The sequence below is a fragment of the Drosophila ficusphila genome, unplaced genomic scaffold (genome assembly GCF_018152265.1).
Source record: "Drosophila ficusphila isolate 14025-0441.05 unplaced genomic scaffold, ASM1815226v1 contig_794, whole genome shotgun sequence".
NCBI classification, from domain to species: domain Eukaryota; kingdom Metazoa; phylum Arthropoda; class Insecta; order Diptera; family Drosophilidae; genus Drosophila; species Drosophila ficusphila.
The window spans coordinates 20,620-47,484 of NW_025064740.1; the positions used below are offsets into that span (position 1 = coordinate 20,620).

Genomic DNA, 26,865 nt, shown 5'->3' on the forward strand with positions numbered 1-26,865 from the left:
TAGCCATCAAATTTTGTTTTTTTTCGACGGGCTCGGGCGATTCGGACGCGATTTTTGAGTTGGGAAATATTTTGGTTGTTACGTTCTCCCCGCGGTCGTTTCTTGTTTCCTTGTTTCGTCGGATTTTCGCGTGTGCCGCGACTAGGCAAAACCAATCGCACATAATAAATACATTTTCGTGGAGCTGAAAAACACGGCAATGTAAATGTTTGATTGTTTTCATTTAAAACGGAGCCAAACACAACTGTTTGCAAGTGTGTGTGTGTGTGGAAAAGTGAAAATGCTATTTGGGCCATAATCATATTGAAATTCTTAGCAACAAGCAACGGCGAAAAAATTAAAATAAAAGAAGAAGGAAAAATCAAACAAAACCGAGAAACCACAATTAAAGGTTCAGGCAAAGAAGTGGGGAAAAAGTGAGCGGCGCTGTTATTATGCGGCCAAGTGAAAAAATCTTAATTAAATAAATGTTAATCGGAAATTCTGCTTCGTGGAATAATTAAAAATATAAATTTATGAATTTGCTCTCTGCCATCTCGCTCGCACTTTCTGCCTGACCTCGGTTATCATATGTTCCTTCTTTACTGCAGTTGTTGTTGCTTTGAATGTGCTGCAACATTTTATGTTGTTGCCAAGCTGAAATTTGTTTTCATCCCCGCATAAAAATAGTTTCAAACATATAAAAAAACAAATACCAACGGAGGCAAACATAAAGTTCCCACAGCAGATCAATCGAAAAAGGAGCAAATAAATCCACGTCTACGCTTTTATTGCTATTGTTTTATTGGGTAAGTTTTTCGCTTAAATCAAGTTACCATATTAAAAATTGCAAAGGCAAAAGTCAGAGGGAAAAAAACATAATAAACCACAGACGGCGGCAATCTACAGAAAAAACAAGTTGGTTGCCAAGAACCAGTTAAGCGTTGCAGACCAACTGCCCCACCCCCCCGCCATCTGCCCCCTGAAAATGATGACGGGTTTTTACCTGCCCGCATCCCTCTCGCTCTCTCCTTCTGGCACACAGCCTCCGATCGTTCTGGCTTCTCATTTTGTTTCACCGGCATTTAATAAATGGCAAACAGATTCAAACAGTCGCGGTTTTAGCTTTGCTTCTTTTCAGCGGCTTCAGATTTGTGTTTGCACAAGTATTGCAGTGGGATGCTATGCCCCACGGTGAACAGTGGGATTAAATCTTTAATTTAGGAGAGGGTGGGGAACAATGAGCCTAAAAAATGAATAAAGAAAGATTGTATATCAAATTTTTCTGGCTTATACAAGCAGTTCCAACATTACTTAGAACACTATGTATCCTGTTTGAGTTCAGTTCAAGCAAATAACAGCTGTTAAATATTTCCGCTACTTACCTGAGTTGCTTAATAAAACATACATATGTACATGAGTATATACATAGGTCTAGTTTTAAGAGCGGGAAAACAAACTGAAGCCCTTTTACCTGTGACAATTAAAATTCCATCAATGCGTACTTTTTATTGCTCTATTTTCAGATGTTGTAAAAGGCGAAAGGGGGTTAGTTAAATTCATTTAGGAATTTTGCTTTGACCATTGTAATCCGTTTCTTTGGGTTTTATGGTTGTCAACCACTGTGCGTTGTCTTTGAGTATTTCTCCATCTGTCTTTCCCCTCACTTCCCCTTTCATCTTATACTCAATTGGGTTCAACGGTAGTTGACGTTACTCGCTTGCTAATTGCAGCTGAGAAAGAGAGAAAGAAAGAGAGCAAACAACAACTTTTAACTGTTACTTGATGCGTTGTTTGCTCGTTTGTCTCAGCTTCATGCAATCTATTAGCCGCTCTCCCTCCCACAACCCCACTCCCTATATCCATATCTCTGTTGCTCTCTTTTGCTCCAGGTACCGTTAGGGCAGAGCTTGGGGCAATTGACTCCGATTTACAATCCGCAAAGTCGCGTTGCAGTGGAAAGAAAAACAACAAAAAACAAAATAAAGGCAAAAAGAAAGAGAAACGGAAGCAGACGGCTTATCTCCCGTCTTTTTACAGTTTAACGCCACTGATTACGGCGGCTTATATATTTAATCTTAATAGCCGAAATTTGCCCACTGTTTGCGACGTGTCCCACAAACTGTTTACACATAGTGTCAGTTGAATATAACTTCTCATTTCAATGAGTATTCAAAATTAGCTTTATTATATCAAAAAACCTACTATTACTAGTAGTAGTTAATTAAGCTAAAATACACATCTCTGTATTTATCCCATAATAAATAGCACTAAACTACAAAATTAGATTATAATATCCTTATTAAAGGGATTTTTCAAGCCGAACATAGCCCATTGGCATTATCATATAATAGGATCAACTAATTTTTCGTTGGAAAAACAAATTGCTAGCCACCAACATGTTTGTGTGCAATTATTTATGATACTCAGTCCAAAACTAATGGCTGCTAAATATTGCTTATTCTAGATTAATCATACAGCTTACTAGTATAATATGGGAATTCACAAAACATTAACTGGGAAACCCAAATCATTGTGCTTGGGAATTAGTTTGCTAATATTAAATGTTAAACGGGAAGTACCCATAGTAATAATCGAAAACGGTAAAGCATAAACTGTTGCTTCCAACGCGTGTAACTTGATAAGCGAATTCCGGCAAAATGCCTCTTGTATCTTAAGAATACAAGTACGTGGCTTTTACCTGCGGGTTCTTATCACTCCGTCAGCTGTCAGAGTGCGCTCTATACATATATAATATATAAATAATCATTGTCTCTTATATATTATATACCACGCGCAGTCAAGTGGTTTAATTGTAGCTATCGCTTGCACTCCATCGAAAACGCTTTCCATTCATTCCTGGCCTAACTTAATTGATTATACATTGCGTTCTCACGCTTCTATTGCGATTTGGGTTTAGTTTTTGTTTACGGACTGGATAATAAAATATTCGATTGCGGATAGGCAATTCGCATGGTTAGGGCTCATAAAACTCCCTTCTGTCATTATGATTTGTGCTTTGCGCTCGGTTATCGCTCAGTTTATAAAGACATTCTTATCTTCGGTAACTTTGGCTGTGACAAAAAAAGCTTGATGTATTTTTCCTATTCTTTTGAAATGCTTAGGTATACAGTATTACAAAAAGGTTGCAGTACTTTCTTATGTAAACATACGAAACATTTTGTTGGTTTTTAGCGCAACGCCAGACGCTGACAAATTCTAAAAATACTTTAAAGGGAAATCGCATGTGTTTTCGAAAGAAGATCAAAGTCAAGAACCACGCACACATGTCCACAAATCTATGCATTTGTGCTGACCACCAACAATGAAAACCTATCAACTTCAATTTGATTATAACTTTTTGTGATTTTCCATTTTTGTCTTATCGCTTCCTGTGGATTTTTTGTTATGATCAAAACTCGGCATGCATTCATTTTAGATTTTACTGTTGAGGAATTTCTATAATTAAACCTTGATATATGATACAGATCAACTTTTAGATAGTATTCTCACAATTTCACTTTCAAATTTCATTATTTAGATGCCTTGACTTAGTTTTTATGCCTTATTTTTGTTTGCTTTCACTGCCCTGTACTTGGTTGTTCAGAATTCAAAACACTTTTGCTTGTTTTTACCACAAGTTCTCTTGCCTGCCTGTATAACCACCTTTTTGCTATTACCTTTAATAACTTGTCGTGACGCAGGTGAAAAGGGAGGTTCAAGTGGCAACAAGCAACGATGCCTATTGTTTTATTACTTACTTAGTTCGTATCGAAAGCCAATCGATCTCTGGCACAGTTGCAAATTAAGAAGGAATGCGAATAATTGAATACATTAGTATGTTAATTTTGGTTCGAGCGCTTTGCTTAGGTCAAAGCTTCAATCAGTCGTAAATTAAGTGTAGGTGCACAGCTGTTGACTTGTTGGCGATGGGTTCTGAGTGCCTCGTGAGTCGTTAACGTTTTTGATATTTACAAAATACAATTGTTGAAAATAATAATAACAATTATTTATTAGACACATTTTATGTTTTTTAATTAATTTCAGGCATTGATTAAAACTACAAAATTTTGGTTTAGATACAAACCGAATTTGATATGCTCTTGCCAATAAATAAAATTGCCGAAATGTGACAGCAATGTTTACAATGTAAACAACAAAATATTTTTGAGCATCCAAATATGGTAATGCTAGACATTCAATATGTTTGGCTCTTTTATTTATTTGCGAAGGTGGGTGCTAATGAATCGTTTGAAGTAACCCAAATGAATGCTGATATAGCCCGAACTTTGATTTCTTGTCACGAGCACTTCGCCATCACAAAATTGTACCCTACCTGTCAACTGTGGTGACGATGTAATTGAATAGATAGCAACACCGAGTGGCGGCGCCCCCGACAACAGTTTCTAATTAGTTGTGAAACTTTTTTGCCCCTTCACCGCCCATTGTGGAACATTGTGGGTGTTTTCCTTTTCGCCAGCCTGTATTTTGTCTCTTTGGCGCGAATATTCTCAGCGCGTCGGAAGTTTTCCCATGTCAAATGCCAAAGCATCGTAAATTTCGAACTCCATTGTTCGGACTCACAAAGATGCCTTAATTAAGCAGCCCCACAGAATTAGCATACGAACGATTTTAGGAGGGATATATTTATAAAGAGATTTTGTTTTTGCTATTTGTCGTGGTCGTTGACATAATAGAATTTATATTACTTGCGAGCTTATTTACCCACGAAAGTTCACCAAGTTATTTATTAAAGTTAACTTCGAAGTCGTCTATATATTTCAATTGAGTTGCGCAATTACTTTAATTCGTTGTTTTAATTGTTCTTATCGGGGGAAAATAATTATTCATTACTCAGAATGCAATATCAATTATACGCCCCGTTGTACGGGCATTAATATCACGACTGGGAAAAATGGCACAACAGCTGGCACAGAAGGGCTTTTCAGCCCGATAAATGAGTTTTTTTTTAGCTTTAAAGCAAACGACAGGAGAGACCGATAAAAATGGAAGCTATTAAATATTAAATCCAGCTAAAATTTAAATTACTGCAAAATCATTGCAATCAAGATGCTAATATTTTTTTAAAATTATTATTTGAAAATTGTTTATCGGTTTAAAGACTTCAAAAGATGAATCGTTGGTAAAATAAATAAATTTTCAAAATATCTGCACATTGTATTTGTAAACAATTGGTGCAAATTCACCTTTTGACCAAATGGTTGAAAACAAAAGATACTTTTCCAATTTCGATAGATTTGTATAATTGCTCAACATGAAACAATTGGTAAACAATTCCATAATGCGCATTAAATTCGATTTGTATAACCAAGGAATAATTGAAAGACGAAGGGTTGCAGTTGAGTTATTTTAACCATTGAACTTTTGATTATCAAACTATAGTAGTGCGAAATAATTTTGTAATCAAAGCCACCCATTAAATATTTGAAAGGCTTCGACCAGCATTATTTTTCGAAAATGATATGCACCTCGAATTATAATAATTACTAAACTTATTGCTGTATGTATATATAATTAATTTATAATTGGCCAGACCATAAATGTGTTTTCAATGCAAGGTCGGTCATTGATTGAACACAAGTGAACACTCAAATGAAAAATTTTACCCAAGCAATTTGAAATATTTATTGGTTAAGGCGGCGATTCTTATGTGATTTTTTCACCTCGTCAATTGGTTTTTCAAACGTTTTCCCCGGGTTCAATAACAATGACAAACGAGCTTCTGATGAACGGGAACATCTTAGCCATCTGGCGTTTGCTTTGTTGCTATTGAAAATGCAATGAACTTTACAGCGCAATCGCCATTTATTTTTATCTTTGGCCCGCTCCCGTTTCTCTTTGCCTTTTTGGCTTATTTCGATACCGATTCTGGTAATCGCACCCGGTTTTGGGCTTGGCCTGGCGGAATTGTTTATCTCCTCGGTTTTATTTCGCATGTGCGTGGCTAAAAATATTTTTAATTTTGTTGTTGCTGCTCGCTGCTGCCTGCTGCTGAAAGTATCGACAACCGCAAAAGCTAAAAGCCAGATACGGATACGTTCACAGACATAGATACAAAGGCACTTTGAAGTCGACCATTGAAGGGGCTTCCACTAATTAGCCAAAGTGGAAGTAAACTTATCAGTCTGGCCGCCTTCTTGAGGTCGTTTAACCCATCGGACAAGTGAATAAATCAAGTTTTGGCACTCGAAAGTTTTTTTTCTTGTAGCTCGTAAAACGGAAAGAAAGGAAAATTAAAAGTGGCAGACAGACTTGGTAAAAGTTTCGTTCTTTTCTCTACTGCACTTTTCTTTTTATTTATTTTTCATTCTTGTCTGGGGTGTCTTTTTATGGTTCTTAGCCATGACAGAGGCAAAAATCAAATGAAAGCCAAATGACTAACAACATTACCACTAAAAACTACAAAAAAGGCAGAAAAGTATTATCGTAAATTTTAGCAAAGAAAGTTTTATTTCGCCAAGTGATTTATGATTTGCCCGAAATGATTTTACTAATTTAAATCTTATAAAACTAAGGCAATAAGAAAGAAAATGTATAGCTAAATTCGGTCGTGTGCCAAATTCGTTTTTAGCTTTCTTATGCCCACTGAAGATTCTTTGGGTGTTCGTTAATATAAGGTACATATATAGAAACCGCAATCGGATGTACATATATGCACATGTATATACATATTTGGCAATTGTATTACGCCATTGGCGCAAGTTTACTTTTCGCAATGGCTTCCCAAATTAGTTCATCACTCATTGAAAAATTAAATAAAATACGAATTGGATGTTATTAATTTGTTTTCCATTGATTAAGAAGGCGAAAAGTAAGAAAGGGGCTTAATTAAAACGAGACATTGGGTAAGAAACAATTTGTTTTAGTCAAGTGTTTATATTATATACTTTAAAGTTGATATGCCTTTGTTTGTAATTGGTTTGTACTAGGTAACTAAAAATAAAATTTCTTTCCTTCCTTTTTAAACAAAAAATTTATTTGCGGAACAGGAAGTGGCACGCGCGGAGTTTTAGATAATATGTGTTCGCCAAATTGAAAGAAGGTTCCATTAGTAGTTGACCTTGCTTTTGACACTTTTGACAGCTCAGAAATCAAAGTTCAAGCCCAGTGTGAAAAACGTTATTGTTTTGGGACGCCTTGAACTTTTTTTCTGTCAATGCGGCAATCGATTGGGTTGAAAAATCTTGAAAAGCAGCTGTGCCAAAAGCAACAAAGGGCAACCTACGTGGAGGTTTTGGAGTATCAAAACGCCCCCATTCTCGGCACCCGAGTTACGCTTGACCTTGTGGCTCTTTGTGTTCGCTACTACACTTTTCGTGATGGTTTCATTTCATTTTGGGTAGGCTCTTTGGCTTATCGTAAGCCCCCAAGTCTGAAATCAAGGGCAAGCTTAAAGCGCGCGTTTTTATTATTATTATTTTTTTTATTTTTCGTTTTTATATATTTTTGGTGGTTGAGTGCGTCGGACGGGTTCGATAAACTCGCGGGCAGCAATTAAGCCAGCTTCGTTATGTTTTTATAGCTCCGAGTGTAATTTGTAATCGGATTGCTCTGTTTCCACCTTGCCGTATCTTAATAACTACTGAACTTTCGATCAACAATTTATAAATGTTCAATTTTCGGTAAATGCTTTAAGTTGTTTTAATCTAAATTGAACAACCAAGAAATATACTTTGTGTTGCACCAAATTAATTCAGAATTCCCTAGCCAGCATCTTAGGATTTTTTTAAAGAAGCTTATACACACAACAGTTTTAAAATTGAAGTCATAAAAAAATAAATAGCTATCTGCCTTAGAACTTATAAATTTTTTTCTATATATACACAAAATTGTAATTATTATGATTGTTATACATGGCTGGAATATTTTTTTATTCACAATCTACGCAATTAAGGGTTTCCTAAACTTTCTTATCAAGAAAAGGAAATCATAAATTTTTCCTAGAAACAAAAATATATTTTTAAATGTTATAAGAATGCTCTGGTTCCTTTTTATATGTATTTCTCTGAAATTATATTTCGTTTATTAATGGAATTCGTTTTTATTTTACTTTTAGATGGTAATGGACTCTGCAAAGAAGAGGGTGATGGCACCCACAACATTCGTGTCCAGGTGCTAGGACCATCTACTGGAATATATGTATATAGGAGCAACACTCTGGATACGATATCCAATTACACTGAAACAAAAGGAGGGAAAAGAAGCACACATATCCAAGGTAGATCGTGGCCAGGCCTAAGAAGGTTATCTGATGGTTGTGGCTCGCGAAGATGCCTTCAGCGAACACGGAAGACTTGCGGCGAAAGTTTCTAGTAGTGCAGCAGCAGCGCTCGGCGCCTCCGAATTTGGCCGGCGAGATCCTGCCATCGGCGATACCGAATGCCAGTGCCGGCAGTTCCGCCACCACCAGCCTGATGATGACCACATCGACGGGTCTGGGTTTGGGTGGTGTGCCAATGGGCCTCATTGGCGAACCGGAGCGCACCTATGTCTTTCCCGGCGGGAATCCAATTGTAGGTAGCGCTCCGGGTGGTGGTCAAGGCATTCCCGGAGTTGTGGTAGCGGGTCCTTCCCGAGGACACGCCCGTTCGATAAGCCATGGTGGTGGAGCCATCGTTGGTGCCAATGGACGGCCCATCAAGTCGGCCATGAAGGGTCACCAGCGGGCCTTTTCCCAGGGTCAAATAACCGATTCACCACCGGGAAGTGCAGCGCCAGCGGGAAGAGGTCACAGTCGCGTGGGTTCCAAAACGGATTTCATCCTGCCACCGGGTCACAAGGAGGAGCCGGCGAATCGGGAACCCTCGGCGCCCACTTCGGCGGTTGGGGGGCGTGGCCATTCGCGGCAAGCCTCGCGATCGGAATCCATATACACACTGCGACGAACGGAGGCGCCACCGTGGTGGAAACGCCTCAGCCTGTGCAACTACAAGTCCAGCGATAAGTTCGAGGAGCGAAGCTACCGCATGGTGGTGCCCAATCACACGGTGCCACCGAAGACGCCCAAACGGGATCATCCCAACGGACAGTTTGTCGGCAACAAGATCAGGACCACAAAGTACACGCTGCTCTCGTTTATACCCAAGAATTTGCTAGAGCAATTCCATCGCGTGGCCAATTTGTATTTCATCTTCATTGTCCTTTTGAATTGGGTGCCGGAAATCAGCGCCTTTGGCAAGGAGGTGGCCATGATTCCAGTGCTCTTCGTCCTGGGAGTGACGGCGGTCAAGGATCTGTTCGAGGATCGAAGGAGAAGGGCGTCCGACAAGAGGATAAACAACACAACCTGTCGGGTTTACGATGGGTGAGTAAAAGAATTTATTACAATAAATGTAGAACAAGTTAGAAATCAATTCTAATGGATAAAGTTTTGCATTACTACTGTACAGATAAAAAATATAGTAAATAAATATCAATACTGATTCATAAAAAGAAACAAAGAAAAATATGATAGGTTAAGCTGTGCCACTATCAGATATTCGATAAAAAGTTAATTAAATCCCATAATTCCCAAGCTGAGTAAAAGTAGCTTTATACACAATTTCAGACTAAATAAAATTAAACTGTTGACAAGATAGAACCTCAAGTGAGCTAAACAAACGAACAATACACATTCCCAGAAAAATCTTTATTCACCAACTAGTTTAAACTAAGACAAATTTAAAGAATTGAATTATGCGTCAGTCACAAAACCAGTTTAAACCCACAAATAATGTTATCAATAATGGGACAAGTGTCACAAACCCAACACACTCCCCCATTATTCTTACAATCTCTTCGGTAATTTGTCAATTTCCCGTTAGGAAAACTTTCCAGAAGTCTTTTACTTTGTTGTGCAAAGTAAACCGAAGCAAAAACATGAACCCTCGGGCCAAAAAAAAAAAAAAACGAAAAAGATTTTAACGAGCCACTTGGCTTTGGTTTTATGTTTGGCTTGCGTTGCTCATGCACCACCCCATCGACCACTGGTTGCTGATGGAAATTGTTTGCCCCGTCTGCGATTTTGTTCGCTATACATACATATTTTAAAACGTGATCTAGAAATCGATAAACTGCCAGGAGAGCAGAAGCGACAAGCGACAACAATAACGCTGGGTAAACTTTCCCTCGCTGTTTGAACTAAACTTTTCCCCGGTCCCCTCTTTCTTTTTATTTTATTTTTATTTTATTTGGCTTCGGCGGCCGGCTCTTTCTGCTGAATCTCGGGGTTTGGGCTTTTGTCCCACATTTGCGCGTCGTTGACGCATACTTTTTACCTGCCCTCACCTTTCGTTTGCCAGACTTTCCAACCGAGTGACAATTTACTTGCAGTGCACGTGTACTTACACCGAAAAAAAATACAATGTACTCGTACTCGTTGTCAAACAAGATCATAAAAAAAAGCATAAAATATATAAAAAATTATTTTTTGTACATAGTTTATTTTTTAATGCACTTAGGAAAAATGTAGTAAAACTTTTATGAGATACGCGATATTTTTTTCATTTCTATTGATAAATTAAGAGTTGATATTTTAGATCTACATTTTATTTGATTAAAGGTTTTAGTCTCACAACATTGTCTAAATCTTTACCTAAAATTTTTAAGTTAAGTGGTTTGAGTTGACTTAAAAAATGTAAATTTCCCAGCTAGTCTTTTTTTCTCAAAGGCTAGTTTTCCAAGTTTTCTGGTTTCATTTCTGCTTGCTATTCAATTGTTGACTTGGCGTCCCGTTTGTTCAAGTAGCCGCTAACCAAAATAAACAGACCAAAGACAAAGACAATGGACCCCAAGAAAACGGAACAAATAGTGCCTCTCCATATCAAATCATGAAGATCTCTTTGTTTTTTTTTTTTTTTTGCCCTGTATGCTGACCAATGAACTTACACATTGTTGTTGCTAATTATATTTGCATTTCCCTATTCTCTTTGACGCTCTTTGCACAATTGTCATAAACCAAAGCGATTTTGTTGTTTGTCGCTATTGTTCGCAAAACGTGTCTAGCACAGTGGTTAAAAAATGTGTTATAAATTTTAAAAAAAATGTATTACAATCTTATAAGATCTATTAACAATTGCAATCAATAGTATTTTAGTTTATCTTGAATATTTGATAAAACAAAAAAGCAAAAAAAAAAAAATGTTTTATCTTGTCATTATGGAAACTACAAAAATTTCAAAAATATTTGGAGGTCCAAACAAACTCATAATTCACTTGAAGTGGAAAATTTCCAATCGGCAAAGACCACTTGAGCCCACCATCCGTCCTTTTCCCAGTTGCCGTTCACAAAAGCCGCACGTTACATGCAAATGACACGCATGTGGGTCCCACTAAATATGGCAGTTTGTAGCCAACCAACCAACTGGACAACTGAACAACTGACTCACAGCCAGTCGGTGACTCTCGGGGCTGAAAAAACCTCGGCACAGTGAGTTTGTTAGCGGGACTGAGAAACAGGCCTACAAGATCGTATATGGTATATATGTATATATATCAGATCGCTTAGAGGGGGCAGCATTTCCAGTTTAACGGCCCTGACCATCTCACGCTTGTCCGATTTTTGTCCACGAATCGAATTCAAGACCATGTGCATTACTCGTAATCGAATGAATCATAATTGCGAACTCGGCTGAGAGTGTGAACTACTCGAGGTTTCTTCGCTCCATCTTTCACTGTTATTGTGATTACAAATGAACAAATTTTTTGGCTCAAGGTGAACTCGAAATATTTCACATTGGCCAATATCTAGATTTCGTTGAAAGGGTTTTTTTTTTGTTTGCTTAAATTTCTCTTTGAATGTCATGTTAATTGCAACCCAATCGAATTGGTTTTGGTGTGCTAACCGGGTGATTAAACCTAAATTGAAGTGTGAAAAGTCTGCGGGCTTAATTGATGCGAAAATCAATTCACACAAAGAAATTCAAACGGATTTAGTCACACAGATGTTTTCAGGAAGTCCAGGGTTATAATTAAAGGTATTGATTATTTCCAGAATTAAACTTAATCGTGGGCTTTGATAAAAAAAACAAATCATACTAATTGTTTATGCTCTGAATCATACATTCATAAATGCTGAAAGTATTTATCGAACTTAGGAATATTTGTTTGTGTAAAAAAAATCTGGAATGACTCAAAAAATATTGTAAATAGTAAACTGCTCTAACTACTCATAAAACCGGGAATGACTCAAAAATAAGAAAAGTAAACTTCGGCTTCTGTTTGATTCAATCGGAGCTCCACTTAATTTCCTTGACTTGAGTCAATTCCCGCTGATTTCCGGATGGTTTCAACTTTTCTGATATTGATATGCCCGGCGAAGAGTCATCGCTTAAATAGTGCAATAAATTCGCAATCAAATGTTGTTGTGTTTTCTTGCGACAAACGAAAGATTCCGGGCGCAGCAAGAAATTTCTGAACATTTATCGAAGCGAAGAAGAGGTCTTTTCATCGCTTTTTCTGCTATACTCGTCTGGTGGAAGTTTTCCGCTTACAGAACAAAAATACGAGTTTCATTCGCTGCGCTTTTACCTTATGTAAGTCATTATGCAACACATTTGCGCATCTGGCGTTCTGAACGAAGCAAGATTTTTTCTGGAATTAAGCGGAAAAAGTAAACAACAATTGCCACTCACTGTAACTCGCCAATATATAAGCATTTATATATATATTCTTTCTCATTTCTTCATGATTATTTATTGCTTTTTGTAAGTATTAAAAACCAAAGTTTCCGGCATTGCAATTGCAAATTGAAATCACCACTGAAAATTCAAAAATATGAATGGGAGAGAAACGAGCACGATAAAATTAGCATTTTTATGAACTAAATGCTATTAAATGAAATTTATGATTCGTGTTAATTAATATATTACTTGTAGAGCAAAATATGTTTAAATGTTGTTTTGAGGCATTGTTGCATAAAAAAGGAATATAACTTGTATTTCAAAACAATTATTAAGAACTTTGTTTTAAATTCCTGAACTTGACTTACCTTGACCACATTGAGTTATTAAATAAATAAATAATAACCCCATTTAGAATTCCGTTTAACCGCACTTTTTTGAAACTTTTAAAAGTTCACCACACCAGTTGTCGGGAACAACCTTATACAACTTGTACAACTGTCGGTTTTGAGATGGGCGTGAATCAGCTGCTGATTCTCTCAGGTGTCAAGTGTGCACTTTCACCGAAACTGCATGAATATATTCTGAGTGTCAGAGCTCTATGATTCTGATTGTGGTTCTGGGGCTAGACTTGAGGTCTCTGCATTAAATATAAAACACGGCCATCAAGGCTATGGGAAGAATTTGTGTGGGGCACGTTGCGGGTTCAAAATAAAAAAATAAAATACAAAAAAATAAAACAGAAAAAGAGAGAACGCTCAACCTTGAAAAGCAATCGCGATACGACCGCAGAAAACCGTATAACCGAATGTATCTGTCGGATGTGGTGTTCTAAAGCCAGTTAGATGGTGGTGATGATCATCGGAATGAAAATATGACAGACCCCTGATAGTTATGCTCTACTGGGGCGTATCTTGTGTTCTTTTGCCATTCCGGTGATCTCTGCCTATGGTTTCCATATTTTTTTTTGCTTTATTTGTTTGTTAGTTTGGTAAAAGGCTTAATTTTTGCCCGCCACACGCACACTTAAGCTGGCAAACACAAACGCAATGTAAAGACCGAAACTCATGACATTGAAAATGCTAAAATACAGCAACAGACAAACGGGTTTTCCATTCCCCATTCAAGCAAACCGGTTGGCAATCATCGTTTACTGCCTCAGACTCAGACTCGGTCTCAATCTCAAATCTCAGACTCAGTCTTTGCAGCCTGGGAGACTCGTTGTATACTCGTAGCAGATACAAAGGCAATTGTCTAGCAAGAACCACAGACTCGCCATCCATCTTCATCTTCATCTCCTTCTCCGGTGGATTCGGAATCTCGGTGGAGGCCAAAACCTGATGCTGATGCCACTGCAAAGCCGGCCATCTAATGGCCATGTTAACAAACGCCAGAGACCATTAACACCATGCTGCAATTGTCAGTGGTGCTGGTTGCTGGTTGGTTGGTTGGTTGGTCAAGTTTTCCGATTTGTTTTCTTCACATTTGCTGCCTTCGCTGGTTTTCTTGCAGTGTCACTGATCCGGTGGCTTGTTTCCAACTGTGCTGGGTTCAAGTAAAGCCAAAGCTCAGATTGGAGTCGGGCTCAGGGACAAGTTAAGGGGAAAATATGGTCAGCCAGGTGATGATGACTTTGGGTATAAAGAGAAACATTTTTCACACTTGTTGCAAATAAAAGAAAACCGAGGGCAATCTTGGTTTAGCCAAGATTAGATTTTCTTTTGTAACATGCGTTTGGTGTTATTTTATCAGCAAAAATAGCAGAAAGCAATCCATTATTTTGTGACACCTTTAATCAGTACTCTATTTAAAACTATCGTAATTCCAACTTCCGAAAGATATGCGTCAAGATAGAACTACTGCCAAGCTCTACTGTTTGTTAACCTTCTGAAGAAATTTTCTTTGCAAAGCAATCGAGACACTTGAGATAATATTTGATCAGTTTCAATGGCGCTCATGTCTAGATGGAAAATTAAATAAGAAAACGGTGAACCTAAGGAATAACACGTTCAAAGTTATGATTCGAATTTTTAGTTCACAAGGGGTATTCCCATATTTCGTAAATGTTTATTGAGTTACTTCAAACTTCCTTCATTAGTTTGCAAATATATGTAATTTCTGTGAGTTCCCGGATACGCCTTTAGCAAACTTTAACTGAAATCTAAACAGATCATTTGAATGACACTAGTTGTTATTTGGGAGCAGAAAAAACAGAGAATGTGATTGTTTGATCCCAAATTGAGTGCCGGAAATCTCTATTTGCTTGGTATTTGTTACACAATTTGCAATCAGCAAGGGCGAATGCCCATTACAATATTTACATTTAGAATTGACTAGATGTTTTTTTCTTGCTTCATAACCTAACCTTTCTTGCAACATTTTGCGCTACAAATCTACTTCCTCTTTTGGCCGGCAAAAAGCAATTACCGAGTGCAAAACGCTGTTGAGATACAAGAGGAATCTCAGCGATATCAAATGACGATCCGCTGGGAGGGAAACATTTACATTTTACCAGTCGGAGGGGAATTCGAATAGCTCCACTGACAAATGCCGATGGCTTGGATGAAATACGAGAATGAGACGCAGGGCATTCATTCGTTTGCCATCAGTTCGGTCGAATGGTGGGCTGTGGACAAATAAACTGACTTTTGTTTGGCCTTTCCCAATAATTGACCTTACTTACTTGCAGCTCCAACCGATAATTGTCATATGAGTTTTGCCCGCCTGCGGCCAACATTCCATCGCCTGGGGAAAAGAGCTTTATTAATAATTAATTTAGTCGGGCAATTGAGCGATGGCCTCACTTCGACCACTTCTACTACATATGTGGTAAAAAGCCAAAGCCAAAGCCAACTTCTCGTTCGCCAAGTTTTCTGTTGCGTGCAACGAGCTAATTACACGACCAAACTGTCTTTTCATTTCTTCGGCGACCGAAGGTGGGTTAAGTACACACCCGTCTAGCGGTAGTTTCGGCTCCATTGAACCGCTTTACCTTTTTTCCGACCACCAACCACCGCCCATCGCCCACCGCCCACAACTTGTGCTTTAATAATGTTTACATGATTGATTCATGCGCGATGGCTCTTAGTCAAGTTAATGAGCCACTCTTTCTGTTTGAGTGCGTGTGTATGCGCGTGTGTGTGTGTGTGTGTATGGGGGTGTTTCTTATCCACCTCCCCCAAGCAAACCGCCCACCGCCCCCAAAAAGAAAAGAAAAACCCATATGGTGGTTCCTTCGCTTGAATGGCGGCCAACTTTAAAAATGTATTGTAAAAATCATGTGCACTTGCGTGCTCTGATTACGTTTACTTGGCTTTTAGTCTTTCAATTCTCGGCGAAAGGAAATGGGTTCGTCGCGTCGCCTTTTTGGGTGCGCCTCGAGTGCATTAGCTAAAACCAATAAAGCTCGGACCAACCAAGCTCAGCATGACGGACGTTGCAAGGACGACCTTCAAACTGCTCGGACTTTACGATGTGGGAGTGAAAACTGTGGTTCAAGTTTTCATTAATGGAAATAATGGAAGCGAACATAGTAGCTTGTCATTTAAGTTAATTTAAGGTTAAGGTTACATTTTTAAAAAGGAAAGGTTTTTCCTCATTAAGTAAGATAAATTTCCCAATGTTTACTACTAAATTTTTCGTTCACTCATTCATTGTTTTCTTTACAAATAGTTAAGTATGTAGTACAGTACTATAACTACATTTTTAGTGTGTCAAGGAAAATATGTTTCTTTTGAGAACATGAACTCAATGATTTATGTTTATTTTTCCTGTGTTGAATTACCAAGCTTTTCCCCTGCGAATTGAGAGTAATCCATACTATACTAAATATCGATCAGGCCATTCTAACGAACCTTCACACACAGCTACTCTGCTTATCAAATACGAGTAAAAATGCGTTAATTTTCCCAGAACCAAGTTCACCGTCTTCAGGACTGAAAAGTAAACGGAAAATAGTCCGCTGTCGCTCAAACTTTATCTGTCTGGACTCATCAGGATGGGAATGGGATTTCCGGGGGACTTATTAAATTCTAAATTATTTATGGCGGCGAAGTGCGGGGGATGATCCCGATGGCAGAGAGTCCTTCTGTTTATGTTTACACAACCTGGCCAATGCTTCGTTGGCTTTTGCCTAATTTGCCTCTCTATTCAGGTTGGCTGTCCGTGTTTTTGTTTTGCCAGCTTTAGCTGTCTGGACAAGTGTAAGTTGTTTAATCGGAGACCCACGCATGTTTACTTTGGGCCTATGGAAAATGCCTTTTAAATAACAACCTTGTCGCTACATGAACTTGCATATTAGTGGATACCAGTCTGCCCATTCCCAATCTTATACCCAACTCCCTTTTTTCCTGTTTATGGTAGAACGTTTTATTGACTCCGTTAACGGACACGAAGGCATGCGCATTTGGCCACTTCTATTGCCCGGCCGTGTTATGCGAACTCTAGGAAAATTACCCTACTACTCCCAGTTCCATAACTACCTCCAATGAACATGCATGACCCACTTTGGCCACATAAATTTCCATGTATACGATGGCAAGGAGGCGGGCTGTTCGGCCAGATGGGAGCACTAAATAATCAAATGCACGGTTCAATACACTGAACACAATTTCCTCAGCGACTAAGATCTTCTCGACTAGGGTAACATCGAAACCCATGACGTAATTGGCCTACATAAACGGGGGCAGAATTGTTTACTGATTTGGACTTATAAACACATGCATGAAATCACTGTTGCACTTATCTTATCCGATTCTTTGCGTTGGCTTTCTGATAAAGTAAAGCAGCTAATAATCATTGATTGAGAAAAACGGTCGAGGTTAAACAGCAGGGTTTCATAATAAACGGGTTAGATAGTTTAAAATATACAGCCTTTGTAATATCCCATGCATTACTCATTCATTAAACGAAGGTGTAATGATGGATTATTTGTACTTTTGATTTTAACCGACAGAAATGACTGATGCTTGTCACGACTATACATGCTTTATATATATTTAAAAACAATTTCGTTAATTAAATGAGACACAGAAAGGGTCGTAGATCAATAAAAGTTATACGGGTGGGGAGATACCACCATGAGTCAGCTGAAATGTACATGCCATCCTCAGGGGCATCATAAACTTCGATTTCATTGAGAGCCATGTAATTTCGCTTTTCAGCTAGATCGATACCCATTTCCCCATTTTAATTGTCGAACTGAAGGGGAGAAAACACGTGCCCAATGCTCAACCATTTTACCCTACAAGTGGGGCGTGTGAGAAGCGCGGAGAGAGGCGCGATAAAAAGAATTGAGTGCCGCTAGGGGGCGCTAACCAATCGACCCACATTCCCGCCTCCCAAATCGAAATCGAAAACTTCACTCGGATTCGGGTTGCGAAGTTGCGTGAGTTTCACTTTTATTCTTTGATTGGCGGCTTCCTTTTTTTTTTCTTTGGTTATCGAGCAAATAATTTAGCAATCAACGTGCTCATCGTCGAGTTAAACTCGCATTAATTTTGCATTTCTCGAAAACGCCTAATAAATCGAGTCAGGGCCGGTAATTGCGCTTCGCGAAAACCCCATTAAAGATTCAACAGCTCGAGACGCCCTCGGGGTAAATATGAATCCCGCGACTACCATAAAGTGTGGAGGGAGGGTCCAATTAGGTGACATGCGATAAAGCAGGACTGCTCGACTGCCAGACTGACTGGCAAGACAAAAAAGTTGTCTGAGTGAAACCGAGCGGCAGTCTGGCTGCATGTCCTCCCCAGAGGGGCTCAAAATCCCACCATCGCGAGTTGGTGGGTGCACCAACTACTTGCCTGCCGCCTGCCTGGTGGCTTGTTAATGGACTTGACACTTGGCCAACAGTTGGTCACGCGCCGCAAGACGACGCCCATAATGATGATAATTACAAGACCAACAGCTGTCACCCTCTCGCCATAACTTGCACTTGTTGTTCCGCTCGATCCATTGGAGCCATTGAAGGTTTTGTTTCCATGTATCCATGGGAATATGATTAATGACGTCGCCGTTCTTCGCCGGTCAGCGGGTGAGTAACGCTCGACCTAAAAACCAGCGTCAGTGAAAGTGGGGATATGCATGCAATAAAAATATGCCAAACTTGGAGTTGCAAGAAAGTGAGAGGGAAAGCAAAATCAAAACAAATGAATGCGGGCATAAAAAGAACATCAAATAATTATAAACAATTGATCAAGATCCGGTTGTAAAATGACCAGAGCCACCTGATCAACCTAAATTGGGTTTGTTTCTTATCGAGTTAGGAATGAGGTGTTTTCAATAACAAAGATAAGTAGGTCAATAAATTAAATGGAACAATAAAGGTAACAATTTCTTATAATACATATCATGAGGAAAATATATGATTTGTATAGAATACTTATGGATACTAATAAATTATGATGTAAATAGATCAAGCAAATAGTTTTTTTCAATATAAACTAACTAATATTAGATAACTCTGAAATGATTCACTCTGAACAACAAGTTTAAAGGCAAACGCTGATTTTAAACCTTATCATCTGTGATTGATTAAGACACAACCTTAATTCGATTAACTTGAAGACAGAGTTCATGGAAAAGTGAAGTAATTCCAAGAAATCCGAGGTTTGCTCGTTTGACAATAAAGGTTTATTGCCCACTGTCGTCATATACGGGAATAGGGCACTTCACAGTGAGCGAATCAATATCTTATCGGAGAAAACGAGATTGCACTAAAAGAACTTGGTTGAGGTGGCATGCCCATGAACGTGATACAAAAAGGCAACGACAGTTCTGTTAACTGAATGGCAATAATAAGCTTGCAGAACGTCAATTAGAGAATTGCATTTGCCAAGAACAAAACTTTGAAAAAGAGGGAGAAGAAAGGGTAAAAACAAATACAATTATATGGCTAAAAGAAGGAGGGGGTATTAGGAAATTGCGTTAGAATGTGCAATCTTGCTAATGACCCAATTAGAATGATGGCCAAAGCAAAGCTTTCACCGAACTGCGACCCGACCTGTTTTCCTTAATGTGCCTTTTAGTTTAGCTGTGTGCCGGGCATTCTGACAGGACATGTCAGAAGCACACAATCTGGACTCAAGCACTGCAAGGACACACTGGTCACCACCACCATCGCACACGATGACAACTGAGAGTTCAGGGCATGCGACATCGGAGGGGGTTTTTACTTTTTGCCAAGGGTCGAACACGCGACTGTTAAAAATTACATTTTCCAACCATAACAATTTCACGCTGCCGCACCGAATGAACTTGAATGAAATGAAATTGTCCCTGTCCTTGCACTTTCTCCCTCCCTTTTTCCTGTCCCCAAACAAACTCTCTTTGCGGACTCTTTCATAAATATCTAAGCAGGGCAAAGATGACGCCATTACATGGTTCCCGAACGAGCAGACATGCGACACACGAAATTTTATAATAAAAACCATGAAAAAAATGCCGTGGAATACTTTCACGATGACGCAGGAGAAACTCCAGCACCCACTTACCACTTATCCCCATAATAATCATCATCATCATATACATCATCATCATCATCATCATCATCATCATCATCTTTTTGGCCAAGGTCGAGGCCAAGTGGGGTGGCGTATTATTTTGCAATTTACTTGTTACTTTAATAACCGGCCCACATGCGAACCCTGACCGCCACTTGGCACATCCCCCGTCCATTAACGAAGCACTTATCCCAATCCCTGACCTTAGACCACCCCAAACAACTAACCAAATAACCCAGTAAACCAAACCAAAACCAAACCCACCCAAAAACCAAGTCAACACAACTCGCATGTAAATTGTCTTGCGTGGCCGTCGGACCATCAATGTGTTCATTTGACAATAATTGAGTTTCGGTTATGACGGGCATTCCATGAATATTGCATGGAATTTATATCTGTACAGGTATGACAGCTCGAGCGACATTTCGTGACCAGAAGCTGACATTTCCGAAGCCATTTGAGGGCTTGATTCTTTGGCATTTTAAAATATTTACTTTGAAAAAGTTAAATTAAGATAGCTAAAAAGAGAATTGCTTAAAATGTGTTTTAGACAGGACTTATTCCATCAGTAGGTATTTCTTGTTTTCTCAAAATAAAAACACTTTTGGTATAACAAACACAATACTTTAAACAATGATCTATATTTTCCATAAACTTTTCTGTTTGTTTAAAACTCTGAACATTAAAGGTTCCTCAAAGTTAAGATTTACATACTATGTTCTTGCAAAACTAACAGTTTATTTTCGATTGCAATTTAATAAAAAGGACATCTAAAAAAATCCATATATATACATATCTTGGATAGGAAAATTGTATACATTCAAAGAACATTTTAATAATGTTTTATGTTTTGAATTCCCTAGCTTAAATATTAATTTTAAGTTAATTGCCTTCATTTATTATAGTAAGAAAGAACTAGAAACTTCGAGTTCTTTGCCCCTTTAGTCGGCTGCTTAAGCCATTTTTCCTGATTATGACTCGGATTAGGTGCAAATTACTTGACTTATGACAGCTAATCTATAATAATGCGTACCATTCTCGTGGATTGCAGAGAGACGGAGCGGTACAAGAAGGTGAAATGGCAGGACCTGCGTGTCGGGGACATTGTCCACCTGTCCAACAACGAAACTGTGCCGGCGGACATTCTGCTTTTGCGGACAAGCGATCCCCAAGGGGTCTGCTACATAGACACCTGCGACTTGGACGGGGAAACGAATCTGAAGCGTCGCGAGGTAAGTCAGTCAGTTATTTTCCCCAGCAATTAGCTAACCCAGAAACAACGTATACGTGATACTACAGATATTTGACATTTCTTTGGCAGGTTGTACGTGGCTTCGAGGAGATGCAGAGCATTTTTGTGCCCAGCAAGTTTGTGAGTCGCGTGGAAGCGGATGCGCCGACCACGAAGCTATATAGATTCCATGGGGCCTTAATACATCCAACTGGGGAGCGTGTGCCCATATCGACCGAGTGCCTTTTGCTGAGAGAGAGCAGACTGAAGGTGGGTTATCTGCTTGGATCTAATGTGATTTTCTCCATTTAAACATGACAATTTTTCTGTTTGCTTTTTACAGAATACGGATTATATTGAGGGTATTGTGGTCTATGCGGGACATGAAACGAAGTCAATGCTGAATAATAGTGGTCCAAGGTACAAGCGATCCCAGGTGGAGCAGCAAATGAATATTGATGTGATATGGTAAGTTAAGATTACTAAAATTAGATAGAACCAATTAATTTATAATATTAACTTGAAATAATTCTAAATCTTATCTAACAATATCTGATATCAAATTCTCTTTTATTTTTTCAGGTGTGTGATAATTTTGTTGATATTGTGCGTTGTTGGCGCCATCGGCTGCCGAATGTGGCTGAGTTCGTTTACCCAATTCCCGGTGCCCTACTTGCCGATTGACAGGCTGAATGCGAATCTAGAGAGCTTGTGGATCTTCTGGACGTACATTGTCATTCTGCAGGTGATGATACCCCTCTCCCTGTACGTCACAATCGAGCTGTGCAAGATCCTGCAGGTCTTTCACATCCACAACAACGTGGATCTGTTCGATCAGGAGACCAATAAGCAGACCGAATGTCGAGCGATGAACATCACCGAAGAGTTGGGACAGATCCAGCATATATTTACTGATAAAACGGGAACTCTCACGGAGAACAAGATGATATTCCGAAGGTGTGTGGTCAACGGATCGGACTACAATCACCCGCCTTCAGAGCTGGAAAGGATCTACTCGAAGCCAGGAGCCCCTGCTCCACCGCTGATACCGAATGATAACCTGAGCAATGACATGACGCAACTCACACAGGGAGCCTATCTCACACCGCATGCTCAACGCATCCAGGAGTTCCTGGTGGTGCTGGCCATCTGCAACACGGTCATCGTGGGCGCTGCTCCACATCGAGATCTCATGAATGCCAGTGGCATCATCGAGGTGCAGCAAATAGGCAACAGTCCCGCGAATATTAAGCACGGAAAGCAGCGACAAAAGCTATTGGCCAGCACTACAACTACGACCACGACGACAACTATATTGAATGGACCTGCGATACAGCAGCAACCCGTTTCCATTCCAGCCGATCGTTATATCCGGTTGGCAGAATCGCGATCGGTGACGCCCTCGCCGCCGCCGAATTTGCTTTTTGCCCTGCCAGCGCAGAGCCATCAGCCCACGCTCTCGCCGATCAGTAGTTCGGCGGAGTCGTCTCCGAATTCCGAATCGGAATCACCATCGCCGCCGATGAAGAACAAGGCGCTCTCCAACAGTATTTCGCCCACAGGAAGGGCAAAGGCGGTGATCAACTCGAAGATCACCAGCATAGCCACCTTCCTGAATGCCAAAACGCAGGGAAAGCGGTTCAAGTTGCCGTGAGTTTTTGCTTTTACAGGATTTCTATAAGTTTAAACTTATATATTTAATTTCCTTTTCTTTCAGTTCATCAAAAACGGAGACAATTTACAGAACCGCCGATGGACGACCTCTCTACGAAGCCGAAAGTCCAGATGAGTTGGCTTTGGTGAATGCGGCCTACAGCTATGATTGTTGCCTGCTAAATCGCAGTGCCAACCAGATTTTGGTCAGCATGCCAACGGCGGGAGTCACGAAGGAGTATGAGATACTCAAGGTGCTGCCCTTCGATTCCAGTCGCAAGTGCATGTCCATTGTGGTTCGGCAGATTGGAAGCCAGGAGATTGTGCTGTACACCAAGGGTGCTGATAGCTCTATAATGCCTGTACTGGCACCCTGTTCACATAACAGTGCCGAGGGTAAGGATCTTATATACTTTAAATTATTTAATTTTATTGTAATTAATCCATGCTCTATTTATTTTAGGCATCCTGCGCGAACAAACGCAGCAACAGCTAGATCGCTATGCCCGCGAAGGTCTTCGCATCTTGGTGATGGCCAAAAGAACTCTAAACTCTGCTGACTACACAGATTGGTGGGCACGGCATCAGGAGATTGAGATGTCGTTGGAGAATCGCGAACGAAGGCTACGCGATTCGTTTGCCAAGCTGGAGAGCAATCTCACCTTATTGGGGGCAACAGGAATCGAGGATCGCCTGCAGGATGGAGTGCCAGAGACGATAGCATCGCTTCTATCTGCAGGCATCTCAGTTTGGGTGCTGACTGGAGACAAACCCGAAACGGCCATAAATATTGCCTACTCTGCAAAGCTTTTCACACAGCAAATGGAGCTAATTAGGCAAGTATTTGTATTCTATTTTATTATAACTTTTATTAATTATATCTCCTTTATTATTTTAGGTTAACAGCGCGATCGCGCGATGCAGCTGAGACAGCCATAAATTTCTATCTGACTGACATGGAGAACGACAAGACAACATCTTCTTTGGGTTATGGCCAGACTTTAAGAAAAAAGCAACGCGCTTTGGTGGTAGATGGCAAGACACTCACCTTTATTCTAGATCCCAAGTGAGTTTAAGATTGATTTGTTTATTTTTCATTACTTTAATTGTTTCCTTATTTCTACCAGATCCAAACTGATTCTGCCTTTTCTGCGACTGGCAAAACGATGCGCTTCGGTACTTTGTTGCCGCTCCACGCCGCTGCAGAAGGCGTACCTAGTCAAAGTGGTTAAGGAGGAGCTCAATCTGCGAACTCTGGCCATTGGCGATGGCGCCAACGATGTGTCCATGATCCAGATGGCTGACGTGGGCGTGGGAATCTCTGGTCAGGAGGGCATGCAAGCTGTCATGGCCGCCGATTTCACTTTGCCACGATTTCGTTACTTGGAGCGATTGCTTCTGGCGCATGGATATTGGTGCTACGATCGATTATCTCGCATGATTTTGTACTTTTTCTACAAGAATGCAGTAAGTATTGATGAACTTTTTCATTAAAAATTAATCTAACAAGCTACCTTTTTTTTAGGCCTTTGTCTTTCTGATATTCTGGTACCAGTTGTATTGCGGCTTCTCCGGCTCTGTCATGATAGATCAGATGTACTTGATGCTGTATAACTTGATATTCACCTCGCTGCCGCCCTTGGCAATTGGAGTGTACGACAAACGTGTACCCGAAGATCTCCTGCTAAAGAATCCATATCTCTATAAAAACGTGAGTTACCAAACAAGTTCTATTAGTCTTAATCGATATAAAGTCATTATGAAAATGGCTTTGGGACCTGTTTACAATTAAACCGGCTGTATACTTAACTTTTAATATTTGAACTTTCGTTTTTCAGGGTCGATTAAGCGTAGCTTATAGACCGCACGACTTTTGGCTGATATTACTGGATGCCCTCTACCAGAGTTTGGTAATATTTTTCGTGGCGCTGTGCGCCTATGCGGAAAGCGATGTGGGAATCTGGGAGTTTGGCACGACGATAACGGCGTCCTGTCTCTTCGCCAATCTCGTGCACTGTGCCATTGAAATACGTTCCTGGGTGAGTTTATTTACTTAATTTATATCATTATATACTCATTAAATTGTTTATCTGTTTCAGACTGTGCTGCATGTCTTATCCATAGTGGCTAGCTTAGTTTCCTTCTACCTCTTTTCGATTGTGTACAATTCGATGTGCGTGAATTGCTTTGGAGTGCTCTCCACGTACTGGGTGATATTTGTGTGCTTCGCCTCCGCTGTTCACTGGCTGGTGATACTGCTCTCCACAGTGGTGGCTGTTCTGCCACGGTAAGTGTGGGTTATCCTTTGAAGGTGTAAGTTACTAATATAATCCTATTCTTGCAGGCTGCTCCTAACCACAATGCGCATCTCGCTGTGTCCCGACGACAGCACCAAAGTCATTCTGCAGAGCAAACGCGAGCGCAGCAGAGGTGAGGGTTTGTTAGTTACTTGGTCGCGCTCCACATCAGCCTCATCAATCTATAGGTAAAAAGGCACAAAATACTTGACTTGATCAGCAAAAACTGCAACTGATTTCGATGCACGATTTGACTACAAACCTTTTGAGCATGAATCCTTACAACTATGAGTTTATTATGATTTTGTGTCTTTTTATTTGTATATTGCTTTGGCAACTTACCATTTAAGATCATAACTTATATAAATTAATAAAAATCCCTTTGCAGAATCACCGATTATGGGTCTAAGAATCAGATTATAACAACGATTACCTGATCGAGCGCCAAAATGCAATTCCTCGGCTATCTCAGCAGCAAAATAGGATAAGGAAACACGACTAGCAATCCCCGCAAACCATGTACACGTGTGCTTTCACTCTAAATATGTGGCCTTCGACACCGATTATTATTAATAATATTGCGTTAGTTTAGTTTACCCACTCTGTTCCGTAGATTGTGAGAGCAATTAGCTTAAATGTACTTAGTGACCAATTTGAATAGTTTGTTTAGCAAATGATTTGTTGTAGACGCGCTTAGATTTCCGAGTTAACTATCTGAGTTTTAGTTGAAAGTGTTTGCCTTAACGCCAGAAGGAAAGCAATTGCAGTCGCATAATTGCACTTATGTCATAGTTTACATATTTATTTGTATATAAGTAGAGAGTTAATGCACTAGAACCGAACCCAACCTAACCGACTATTGTTAAACATAAACTAAAATACAATGCTAATTCATGTGGGTACCATGTACGGATTATTTAAAACTAGCGACTAAAATATGTATCACCCTAACAGAAATACTTGACAATTCAAACACAACAGGACTCCAATGCGAGTCCGATGAAAAGGCTGTGATTCTACACTCATGAAGGATATACCTAAGTATAAGATATATATACACATACCTATAGAAATAGACTCGTACGTTAGTTGCATTGATTCAAGTATTGACAGAATTGTTTCTCACCTTCTGTTTCTTAGTTTGTTGTGTGAACAAGTGAATTTTTTACTTTTTTATTGAGACCATGCGATGACAAGTGGTAATAACCGATTGTTGTAATCCATTAGTTGTACTAAACCATTTACTCTACTCGTAGTCCTCTAAACTAAGACAAACCCTAAATGCAATTCAAAATTAAATTGGTACGTTAACAGGATGAATACCGGAGAGCAAAAATCGTTAGCTGAATATTTACATTGTTGAAAAGCAAGAAATCATTAAATGAAATAAATGTATATTTACCTAAAAAGTGTTTTTTATTCAAATGTGAGTGGGATTGAAAAAAAGGACAATTACCGAAAAGGTATCCTGGAAATGGAAATGGATACTCTATGAATATCAATATCAAAACGAAAAATAAATTTTATTTGGGTTGTACTTGATTTAAATTATTAATATTAACGAAAATCAAGCTTTGTAAAAA

General features: G+C 39.5%; 1 protein-coding gene across 3 annotated transcripts; it reads left to right on the forward strand.

The window, feature by feature from the left end:
* LOC108097849 (phospholipid-transporting ATPase VA) lies at positions 1-26,693 on the forward strand. Of its 3 annotated transcripts, none has more exons than XM_017200379.2 (16): positions 1-254; positions 670-788; positions 8,057-9,304; positions 21,153-21,333; positions 21,423-21,602; positions 21,676-21,800; positions 21,915-22,982; positions 23,050-23,381; positions 23,449-23,821; positions 23,884-24,051; positions 24,113-24,452; positions 24,511-24,696; positions 24,824-25,024; positions 25,085-25,272; positions 25,330-25,470; positions 25,671-26,693. In XM_017200379.2, exons 3-16 carry the CDS (start codon positions 8,271-8,273, stop codon positions 25,717-25,719), a joined length of 4,566 nt encoding a protein of 1,521 aa, XP_017055868.1. In that variant the 5' UTR covers positions 1-254; positions 670-788; positions 8,057-8,270; the 3' UTR covers positions 25,720-26,693. The 3 variants fall into 3 exon arrangements, with proteins under 3 accessions (XP_017055868.1, XP_017055869.1, XP_017055871.1); XM_017200380.2 differs by having other exon boundaries at positions 1-201; XM_017200382.2 differs by having other exon boundaries at positions 1-788; positions 25,330-25,415.
* Positions 26,694-26,865: the final 172 nt, after the last annotated feature.

Bases quoted from the DNA above. Each gene is read 5' to 3' on its own strand.
- LOC108097849 (XM_017200379.2), top strand. From the start codon at position 8,271: ATGCCTTCAGCGAACACGGAAGACTTGCGGCGAAAGTTTCTAGTAGTG. The intron at 21,603-21,675 runs GTGGGTTATCTG...TGCTTTTTACAG, and splicing joins TGAGAGAGAGCAGACTGAAG to AATACGGATTATATTGAGGG. The intron at 24,697-24,823 runs GTGAGTTACCAA...TTCGTTTTTCAG, and splicing joins ATCCATATCTCTATAAAAAC to GGTCGATTAAGCGTAGCTTA.